At 48.0% G+C, this 11,209-nt stretch overlaps 1 protein-coding gene across 1 annotated transcript; it reads left to right on the top strand.

The window, feature by feature from the left end:
- Window positions 1-6,382: 6,382 nt before the first annotated feature.
- IL10 (interleukin 10) lies at window positions 6,383-10,776 on the top strand. The gene is made up of 5 exons (XM_036273119.1): window positions 6,383-6,605; window positions 7,419-7,478; window positions 7,766-7,918; window positions 8,841-8,906; window positions 9,972-10,776. The coding sequence occupies exons 1-5, from the start codon at window positions 6,441-6,443 to the stop codon at window positions 10,062-10,064; spliced, it is 537 nt and encodes a 178-aa protein (XP_036129012.1). The 5' UTR covers window positions 6,383-6,440; the 3' UTR covers window positions 10,065-10,776.
- Window positions 10,777-11,209: the final 433 nt, after the last annotated feature.

Below are 11,209 nucleotides of genomic sequence, written 5' to 3'. Positions count from 1 at the left end.
GGATGGAGGGAGCATCTGGCTCTTCCTGGAATGCACATGTGTGTCTAAAGCACACATTAAAAACACGAGGAGTGTGGTTGAGGATTTGGAGTCAGGGATACAGTTTAGAGATAAAAATCAGAATAGGCAAGAGGAATACTCAACTCTCCACTCTTTTGAATAGGTGTCTTGAAGGAGGTGGTGCTCTGGGGCACACCAAACTATGCCTTTTAACCTGACTTTTGACTTTTGTCTCTCAGAGACAAAATACAGTAGGAGTCCTTTTCTGTCTGCATGTATTCTAAAGCTTAAAATACTTCCCTAAGACAAAAAAAGTTCTAAGCAAACTTCATCCAGTCTCCAGCTCCCAAACACAAGGCTATGCACCCTGCAAGTGCACAATAGATTCGTAATTATTTTACAGATGGAAATTTATTTTCACAGACTTTCAACTTCTCTTTACCACTGCAACTCCACACACATTATAAGTCTTAGATCCCCCCCCCCCCCCCAGTTGTTAGTGCTGGTCATGAGAATTCAGAGTAATTTAATACTCATCTGAGTCAAGGGATAAGTACTGATTTGAGAAGGAAAATGCAACGACAATTGATTTCAGATTCCACTTTTGCCATCGACTGTGTCTGGTGCCTAGGAAAGTCACTTTCTCCTCTGAGCTTCAGTTTGCCCATTTGTAAAACAGGAAGTATGGATTAAATAATGTTCAAGTTCCTTCCTCTTCTGACATCCTATGACATAGGACATAGTTAACACACCAACAATCATGGGAGATTTGGTTAACATCTGCCTGAGTGTTGGTTAGTAATTAAATTGATTGTGTGTGTGTGTGTAATAGAAAAGCTAAATGAGAATAGGAACATATTCTGTGAGAGTAGCTGTTTCCCCAAGTGAATCCACCCTTTACCTATATGAGATTGAAGACAAACATATAGCCAGTTACAGCTACAAAAAGTTTAGAAAGTACACACTCAGTCACTCAATCAACAAATATTTAGTGAGAACCTTAGATGTGCCCAAAATTGTGCTAAGTACTAGGCAAACAACAATGATCAAAAACTGATATGCGCCCTGCCCCTGTGGAAGGCAATCTGATGGGAGAGATAGAGATCAATCGGATGACCGCATGCCCACACATGTAATCATAAATTGACATAAGCACTGAAAAAGAAAGGAACAAGTTGTTCTGGGAAGATATACCCAGAAGACCTGAGCTAGACCAGGGAATGGAAAAAAAAAAAAAAAAACCTCATCTGAGCAAGTAGCATCTTAGCTGAGAACTGAAGGATGAAGAGAAGGAGAAGAACAATCCAGGAAGGGAGAACTACATGTGCAAAGGCCCTGAGGTAGGAGAGAGAGCGTGGATCTTTGAAAAAAAAAGAGGAAAGCCAATCAGGCTGGAGTACAGGGGGAAATGCTGAAAGTCCAAGCAGAAGAAATAGAGTCAGATGATACAGTAAGTTGTAGACAGTATTAAGAATATGGAATTTATAATCAGAGGCACATTTTAGAAATAAAGACCAGAACAGACAAGATGAAGTACTCAACTCTCTGCTCTCAAAGTTTCTTGAAGGAGATGGTGCTTTAGTGGTATTGTGGGAGGGTATGCCAAACTATGCCTTTTAACACCACTGCAGTCATGTCTCAGAGACAAATACAGTAGAAATATTTTTCTGTCTGCACATATTCTAAAGCTTAAAAGGAAACCTTACCCAGAAAAGGCAAGGGGCAGCCACTGAAGGGTTTAAGTAGGGGGTGTGGTGTTTGGAAATAATCACTCTGGCTACAAAGTGGAGAACAGTTCAGAGAACAGATGTTAGGATATCAATTAGGCATTTGTTTTGGAGTGCAGAACAGATAAGATGGCACCATGAACCAGACATTGTTGTTGATGATGATGATGGACTTGGAGAGAAGTAAGCAGATCAGAAAGATGTTTGTGAAGAAAAATCTGGAAGATGTGAAAATAGATTGGACATAAGTTGGCAAGGGAGAGGGAGAAAGCAACAAGTTATTTCTAGGTTTCTGGCTTGTGGGATAGATTAGATGGTGGTGCCATTTACTGTAGGGAGGACTAGATGGAGGTGAGACCAGAGAAAGAAGATGAGTTTCATCTCACATACAGAATTGACACATAAAACTGGGGTGGACCCAGTGCAAAATAAAAAATGTGAGTCCTCTTGTTCAATAATGATTAAGGTAGTGACAGCAGAGCAAGGGCAGTGTTCTTCCAAGCTTGGGACCCTGTGTGACCACACAAGTCACAGGGCCACAAAGCCAGCCCTGTTTAGTCATCCAGAGGAGATCTGAGTAAACTGAATCTCATCAGATTGACAGCCACTGGAACTGCAAGGATCCATCTGTGCCCCAGGCGCAGAAACGCACTAGCTACTCTTGGTAGTCATGCAGGCAGAGCAGAAATAGCTGTATCTTCTGGGTAACAAGGTCTCCAACATCTGGTGTCCTGGCCCCTGTAAGCCAATGTCTCTTATGAGAAGTTACAGATCACAGTGTTTGTCCTCTAAGGAAAATCCAAATTGCTTGATTTTCTGCCCCGTTACACAAAGGGGAATTCCACATTGGCTGTCCAAAGATCAACCCTTCCGCTGTGGTTTATAGTGTCTGCCTGATAGAATCCTCGGAAGAGCACCCAGTTGGGTTTGCATAAACTTTGCTTGAATTTGTCAAGCGTCCAGCCGCAGCTTGGCTCCTTCGACCACCAGGTTTTTATTCTAAAGCACCCCAGGCACAAGACCAAAGCAAGAGGAGCCCGGAAGAGGACAGGGGCACAGCCACCCAGCCACACTTGGGCGGTCATACTCTGTACGTTGACCAGGCCTATTGCTGCATAGCCACTGAGGAAGTCTCTGACCAGGGAGCTGAACAGGGTTATTCAAGGGGGGCGGTCATATTCTGTTGACCAGGCCTGTTGCTGCATAGCCACGGGGGAAGTCTCTGACCAGGGAGCTGAACAGGGTTATTCAAGGGAATCATAGAAATTTCAAGTTGGGGAACCTACTGTACAAACTAGATGCCCTGGATAAGAAGAAATGAAACTCTTACTATCAACCTTGAAATAATAACGACTAATGGGCAAGTAGACGCCAATCAATCCCCAAGGGGGTTCTTCATCAGGACAGTCATCGCCACTGCTCCAGGCATCACCATCCCCCCTTCTCTTCCTGCATCACCAACCTGCCTGTTCCCTCTCAAGTGGCCCTATAAGCAGGTAAACTGGCTGAACCCTGAGTCCAGCAAGCCCAGATTCCTTAGCCTTCCTTTTGAAGCTCCAAGACAGTCCTACAAGATGGTCTCCACTTTGGGGTCTGAGTTGCAGAATTGCTGCAAAGCACAAGGCTGCCACTTTGCTGAGCATGAGAGTAGCTGGAAGGTGACTCCTTATAAGATCTAGTGCATTGTAAACAGGACCCTCCAAAATCTACACACACACACACACACACACACACACACACACTGGCAGTTCTTGTCTGCCTAGACTCCTCTGCAGCTAAAGTGGTGAAACTCATTGAGTGGAACTTTCTGGAAAGAGTATTATTAGAATCTCCAGGGCTGACATGGCTTTGGACCTTTGGACTTTAGCCACACCCCTTCTCCATGACATCCTCCAACAATAAAACAGGAGAGCAGGAAGGCAGGAAAAGCAGCTCTGGACTTCTTGGGAGAGACCAAAAAAATCTCTTGCTTTTTAAAACCATGCTTACTTACTCAGAGTGTCTTTCTTTGGCAGCTGAATAGCAAAATTAGCAAATGTTTTACAGCCGGGAGGTGGAAGAGGAGAGGTATTTTCCCTCCCACAACCTTCCTCTGATTTTCCAGTGACTCCCCACCAAAAATTTAATAAGCATTTATTAGACACCCATTATGCATCTGGACTTGAGAAAAAAGTGGACTCAGGTCAGTGAACCTCAATGAGCTCACAGTCTGCCAAGTGGCATTTATGTCCTCTTAGAATCCGCAGGGCCAGACAGGCCGAGACTGACACGCCTTCCACCCTCAGACCCTGCTCTGTCGTGTCTTTCCCTATACGGGCTCTTCCTTTCAGTCCTTCTCTTAGACTGAAACCCACACTCAACTCTCCTAACATGCAGATTGTCAACATTTGTGTGAATGTGTGACCTGTGAGTTTGGGACTTTTCCTAATGGACCTTAATGACTTCTCCAATACAGAGATTATCTTCACAGCCTTGAGAAATAGGATAACTGCTATTTTTATTGTTCTCATTGTTTTGTCAATATAAAAGGAGAGGGTTTTAATTTTTCCCAAAATGTTCATCCCAATTCTCCTGTATCAGCTTGACATCAATCCTGAGATATGTTGATTAAAAAAAAAAAAAAAAAAAACCATAGTGTTATCTCTGTTTGTTAATTTAAAAATTGCATCAAGAAATTTGCCTGTGGTTGATTAAAAAAAAAAACATAGTGTTATCTCTGTTTGTTAATTAAAAAATTGCATCAAGAAATTTGCCTATGGTTATCTCTGACCCTTTAGATTCTGAACTTTTGAGATAAGAGAGGACAATAATTTCAAATCAATGAGGAAAGGATCAACTATTCACCAAACTGCTTATGGATTAAAGAAAGACAGAAATGGTTTATGCCCGCCTCCCTTCTCCCTGCCATCGTGTGCATGTGGGCACATGTGTGCGTACATGTATATGTACATATATATCTCAAACTATAGGAAAGTGGAAAAGATGCTTCCTGCCTCACTGAGTTGCTCTCCCGACCCCGCTGAGTCCTTGGCTGTGCCAGACCAGCCTCCTCAGTGTTGCTTTCTCCGGCCCTAGCCAAGGTTGCCAGGGCATTCTGCTCTGCCCATCCTAATACAGTAAAGAGGAAGCTGTGTGCCTGGCACCTGCCATGGGCCAGACCCTGTGCTCAGCACCAGGTACACAAAGAAGAGTCCAAAGCGTGTGGGTATAAAGAGTGACAGAGCCAGGACAGAGGCCAGGCCTTCTGCCCCGATTCCCGGTCAGTGTTCTCCCTACTACTGTCTTCACGGGTGGGAAAGGCCCTGTGGAAGGAGGAGGCTGAGGCACGAAGGACCCGCAGAGACGTTCCAGAGATCTGAGGAAGGCACTACCCCCGTCTTTCCTCACCAGAGGTAGAGCAGCATGCCTCTCCTATCTGGCTGCCCTGCCCCTACACACAAACATGTTATCACACACATGCACATACTTCAACGCACACTCACACATTTACTCACACACTCATGTGCGCACGCACACACACACATCGTCCAAATCTGGGCCAGGAGAACAGGAGCTTCTTTGGGAAGGGGAGAAGAACTAAGTAAGAGGAAAGAGAGGGACCTGCTATTCAGCCTTCATGGGATCCTGACTTATTCTTTGTGTGGTTTCTACTTCTTCTTCCCCATCTTTCAGGCTGAGCCTCCAACCGTGGACGCTTACAATGAAAAGACAATGGAAAGACTCTAAGCCAGTCGTCTCATTCCACACCGGGAGTGTGCAGGGCAGTTAGGGGCGTGGTGTCAGGGTCAGGCCGCCCCAAGTGCAGATTCCGGCTCCCTCACTTAGCACCCCTGCAACCCTGTGCCTCTGCGTGCTCACTATACAATGGAGACAATAAGGCTCTCGGGGACTGGCAGGTATAAAACTTTTGATGCGTTTGGACTACTCTTACTAACTTCCCCCAAGTACTGGGACAGCCAAGGAGATGGAGCCATGGACCTGACTGTCCCAATGAACTCAGAGTAGAGAAGAAGCCCGGAGCACATCCACGCCCCTGCAGTCCTATGGGAAGCTGGCCTCTTCAAGGGGCGGGCTTGGGACAGAAAACGAAAGAACCAGAAGGCAGCTTTGAGGATAGTTAGCTCACCCTCATAGCTTCACTCAGGGAAACTAAGGCCCAGAGAATTGAGATGACCTCCCAGTTCAGCAAGGAGAAGCCTCGGGTGTTCAACCCAGGTTAGGGAAGGGATCCAGTTATTTCTCAATCCCAGTACACTCTGCAGTGGCCGAATTGTCCACGTCATTGTGACCTACGAACACGTGAATGGAATCCACAACTGTGGGCTCTGCGTACAGAACAGCTGTTCACCCCAGGAAATCAACTTTTTTTTTTTTTTTTTTTTTTATTAAGAGAAGCTGAAAAAATATTTTAAATGAGAGAGAGAGGTAGCTCGTCCTAAAAATAGCGTAATGCAGAAGTTCGTTTTTCAACCATCCTTTTTGCTTACGATGCAGAGAATTAACACTTAAAGAAGTTCATCGAATGCAAAGGTCTAGAGAAGGGAGGAGCTTTAATCAGAAAAAACCTTTGCCAGGAAATCTGTAACTCTGTGGCTTTTTTATGAATGAGGCCCACAATATAAAAGGGGGACACAGTAGGTGAAGGTCTACACATCAGGGCTCTTGCAAAACCAAGCCACAAGGCCGACTCGCAGAAGAAGGCAGAGTGCCACCATGCCCAGCTCAGCACTGCTCTGTTGCCTGGTCTTCCTGGCCGGGGTCGGGGCCAGCCCAGACCAGAGCATGCCATCTGAGAACAGCTGCACCCACTTCCCAGCCAGCCTGCCCCACATGCTTCGAGAGCTCCGAGCTGCCTTCAGCAAGGTGAAGACTTTCTTTGTGAGTATCATGCTTCCTTATCCTTCCTCCCCGAGAATGCCCCAACAGGATCCTGCTAGAGCTCCCAGGATTCTGCTCGTTCACCTCCATCCCCAGCACCCATTGCGCCAAAGTTAAATTCTGCAGGGACTGCCCCAGTCAAGCTCTGGGTTCGATGAGTTAAGCTAAGGCTGGATGATGCGCCGATGTGCAGGGAAAGCTACCTGAAAGGTACAAGCACTCTCTCCTATGCTCAGAAACTTTTTATAAGATTCTGCTGGAGCTCAGTGCATCATTGGCTGGGAGAACTCCTGAAGGGTGTGATTAAAGGTGAAGATGCTCCCCACCCCCTGTGGCGGGGAGACATAAATTGCCTCTGCTAAGAGTGGTCTAGAGCCTGAAAGATTGATGTTTCGGGGAGCACCATGCAGGGGGAAACTGCAGGAGGAGCTGTCCCCATTTCCAGGGAGCTTCAGAGCTGCAGCAGGGTGTAGGCAGGAGGGGGTGACAGGCCGAGACTACTGGAGGACTGACGTGGTGGCCCCTTCAAACCCAATGTGTCTCTGCAGGAAGAGGACCAGGACTGAGTCAGGCTTCTGCCTTGGCTTCAAAATCTGGCAGAATGTTTGAAATAACTTCATCCCAAGGGGGAGGGCCTACTTTAACCAAGGGCTCCAGCACCACGGAATGCCTCGTTCTGAGAACCATCCTTTCCATTTGTGGGCCAGGGCTGCACTGATTAAAAATTAAAAAAAAAAAAAAAAAACTCTATAAAGGACATTCATTTCAGGTATGTCCCCAAACCTCCAGTTCATTCTCATTTTGTTCTTGTAGCAAATGAAGGACCAGCTGGACAGCATGTTGTTGAACCGGTCCTTGCTGGAGGACTTTAAGGTAAGAGCTGGGTGGGTGGGTGGAGGGCGGGGGAGTGCGCCTCGTGACTAAGAGGAGGGAGGCTCCGCTGCACGCCTGCAGGAGCTGGGTCTGCTTCCTTCACTTGAAAAGGAGAAGTGGGAAGATCTTACCTCAGCACATAGCCAGCCAGAGGGTTACAAAGGGCTCAGTCCTGGGGGAAGGCGGCTGGTGAAGAAAGGCCCGCGGGGACAAAGCCACCCTCTCACGCTAGTGGCAGCAGCCCTTCCTCCCAGTCACCACCCTCCCTCCTCTGCTTCTGCCTCTAGGGTTACCTGGGTTGCCAAGCCTTGTCGGAGATGATCCAGTTTTACCTGGAAGAGGTGATGCCCCAGGCTGAGAGCCCGGACCCAGACATCAAGGAGCACGTGAACTCCCTGGGGGAGAAGCTGAAGACTCTCAGGCTCAGGCTGCGGCGCTGCGTGAGTAGCGGACAGTTGTCCCGGGCAGCTCCTGGCAGCTCCTGACCCCACTCACACCCAGGCACTCAGACACAGTGGCAGGAGCCTGCTCATTTCTCTCTGAGCAGGGGGTGGGGTAGCTGCTGGGCATTTACATGTGAAGATTTGCAAACAGCTTTCCTGTTATTTGTGAGTCATTTGTGGGTTATTAACTGTTCCCCGGCCTCTGTCAGAAAGGGGCCCAGGGCTTTAGTCAGGACTCCCCTACCCCTTGGAGCCTAAGCCCTGGGCCCAGCAAGAGGGGCCAGGAGGTGAGCGTCCTGGAGGGAGGAAACTCCACTTCACTCTTATTCTGAATCTTTTAAAATCAGACCTGTAAGTGGGCCGCACCGACTGAAAGCACTTTCCCTGGCGTTTCGAAGGGCCCTGCGGCGAATTCCCAGTGTAATCTATTTCTCCAACTGAACCCATGCCCTCCAGGCCGCTGTCCTGGGCTCCTGGCCAATAATGGGCTCTCCGCTGCTTGTGGTCTCTACTTGGAGGATGGCAGTATGCAAAGGGTTCATCTGCATAGCTGAGACCGTGTCTCTGTTCCTCGGGGATTTAGAAATGGCGCTCAGGGTGGGGGACTGACGGGGACAGATGGGACAGAGAAGCAGGGAAGGGCAGAAGGGCTGGCTCAGCATCTAGTCAGCTCTGCAGGCCAGGGGAGGAAGCTCAGGGCTCCAGTTTCCATGAAAAGCTCTGCGCGCATATCAGAGCAGCTCCTGGAGGAACACATCTCATCTCCTGGGCTGTGCTCCTCCCCTGTCTGCTGGGGAAGAATGAGTTGGGGTATGGTGGGAAGGGGAGGCCTTCGGGACGGACGATTCGGGTCCCTTTTTGCCAACAGCTTGTCCCCAAGTGAGCCGGGATGTTTAACACTTTCTCTTTTCCTCCACAGCATCGCTTTCTGCCCTGTGAAAATAAGAGCAAAGCAGTGGAGCAGGTGAAGAGTGCCTTCAGTAAGGTGAGCTTCCATGGTGGCAGGGAGGGTTCCAGGAGCATGACCCTGCCCATGCCCCCAGGGGCAGCTGTGGGCAGATGTTCAGCAGGCCCCATCCTTTCCTGGGAGGGACTGTGGGAACCCAACAGATGGTGTGACCTCCTCAACCAGTGAGGAGCCGTCGCCTTGGTTATATTTGTTTTCTGTGAAGTCTCCTTGGGGGTTTCTAAATGACTGCTCCCGCCTTTGCAGGCTGCGGGTTGAGCCGGCCTGTGAACACAGTGAGCTAGGTGCTGGGGAGAGTGACAAAGGAAACAGAAAGTAGCTTGTTGGAAATTGAGGCTGAAGTCACACGTGCAGAAAGCTGACACGTGCATGTGCACACAAACACACCCAGGGGTTCAGCCTGGACTCCCCAAGACCCAGACAGAGCAGGAAGCAGGATACTCCCTTCTCTGGAGTTGGTCCATGTCCTCTTCCCATCTGCCACTCACACCTCCCAAGGTCCCCCGAGAATGTCAACTCTCAACCCGAATGGGGTTTCACATTGCCTACTGTTGGTGAACATTTAAACCCCCTTTCCCAGAAGCCATGTGGCCTGTGTCCTCTTCAGGGGCTGGGGACAGACACTGGGCAGGGGTCCAAAATTAGGGGACATGAATCTCTCGACAGGGGTCAGAAGAGCAGGGCGGGGCCTACTAATCTGTTGGTGAAAGAATAGGCCTGAAGAGGCTCCCCTCTCTCCTCTCTCACTGTCTTGCTTCCCAAGTGGTTCCTCTAATGTTTTTTCATCAAATTCTGAATAAGCATCATGTGAGTCCATGACCTTTAAAAATGTTGAAAAGGCACCATTTTGAAGACTGTGCTTTGCAGAGTAGATGTTCCTCTTGCCACCACTAACCATGCCTCGTGTCAATGCACAGCCTTCCCACGGCAGCGGGCACATCCTCAGGTCCCCCGGGTCCATCCTTCACCGCCCAGCTCGAGGCATCAAGTGCAGCTTTGGGCCCCAGCCACCCAAGTGAGGGACCAACTGACTCACTTGCTCAGATTGGGTTTTCACTAAACATTTCTTATCTCCCCACACAGCTTCAAGAGAAAGGGGTCTACAAAGCCATGAGTGAGTTTGACATCTTCATCAACTACATAGAAGCCTACATGACAATGAAGATGAAAAACTGAAACACCCTAAGCAACCAGTCCGCCAGGACGGTGACTCTACTGGACTCTATGGACAGAAATTGGAGATCTCCAAAATCTGATCCAGGGTTCCAGAGAGCCAACCCAGCTCCTTGGAAAACCCTGTCATACCTCTCTCCTAGAATATTTATTACCTCTGATACCTCAGCTCCTATTTCTATTTATTTACTGAGCTTCTCTGTGAAGTATTTAGAAAGAAGCCCAATATTATAATTTTTTTCAATATTTATTTTTTTCATCTGTTTAAGCTGTTTCCGTGGGGTCACACCCTAGGATATTTGAGTGTTTTAAGATAAATTGTTAAGTTATACAAAGAGAAAAAAAATGTTTCTTGGGAAGCCATCTGAAGCATCCCTTCCAAGTCCGACCATACTTTGTAAGTGTTGAGCTGTTTGCCCCGCTCTCTCTGCAACTTCTTTTGTCCCTGGGCCTGGGGCTCCTCCTAGGAAGAGAAACGAGGGAGCCCCTTGGATGATTAATATCCCAGTGGCCCAGAAGGATTTCCCTGACATCTTTTTCTAACCACTTCGTCCTTCAAAGCTGAGATCAGCTTGTTATTTATAACGACCTAGAATTGGTTCTAATAGAACTCAGTGTTAACTAGAAGCAGTTCAATTCCTCTGGGAATGTTACATTGTTTGTCTGTCTTTGTAGCAGATTTTAATTTTGAATAAATAAATGGGTTTTATTAAAATGATGTTACGGTGTCAGTTGAGTTCTGTCTGACTAGAATTATTCCCTCGAAGTCTCTAAGATAGAAGAGAGTCGATGAATGAATTCTGCATTTCCGAGTAAGAAGCCGATTACCCTCTCCCGCAAAGAGAGAAGCCTCCAAATCCAAGCAGGGGGAAAAGACACTTTCCCTTCCAAAGCCAGGAGCACCACCCCAGTCCTTCCGTAAATTCAATCCTTTAAGGAATTACCCTTAAAACCCTAAAGATCAGCCCTGGCCGGTTTGGCTCAGTGGTTAGAGCGTCGGCCTACAGACCAGAGAGTCCCGGGTTCGGTTCCCGCGAAGGGCACGTACCTTGGTTGCGGTGTGTCCCCGGTCCTGGTTGGGGTTGCGTGGGTGGCAACCACTCGATGTGTCTCTCTCACATCGATGTTTCTCTCTCTCTTCCTTCCTC

Source organism: Molossus molossus, unplaced genomic scaffold (assembly GCF_014108415.1).
Source record: "Molossus molossus isolate mMolMol1 unplaced genomic scaffold, mMolMol1.p scaffold_m16_p_20, whole genome shotgun sequence".
Taxonomy (NCBI): domain Eukaryota; kingdom Metazoa; phylum Chordata; class Mammalia; order Chiroptera; family Molossidae; genus Molossus; species Molossus molossus.
The sequence above is the reverse complement of the archived record's forward strand: the minus strand, read 5'-3'. Positions and strand labels throughout refer to the sequence as shown.

Excerpts from the sequence above, each read along its gene's own strand:
- IL10 (XM_036273119.1), top strand. The coding sequence starts at position 6,441 with ATGCCCAGCTCAGCACTGCTCTGTTGCCTGGTCTTCCTGGCCGGGGTC. Across the intron at positions 6,606-7,418 it reads GCAAGGTGAAGACTTTCTTT|CAAATGAAGGACCAGCTGGA; the intron begins GTGAGTATCATG and ends TTGTTCTTGTAG. Across the intron at positions 8,907-9,971 it reads TGAAGAGTGCCTTCAGTAAG|CTTCAAGAGAAAGGGGTCTA; the intron begins GTGAGCTTCCAT and ends CTCCCCACACAG.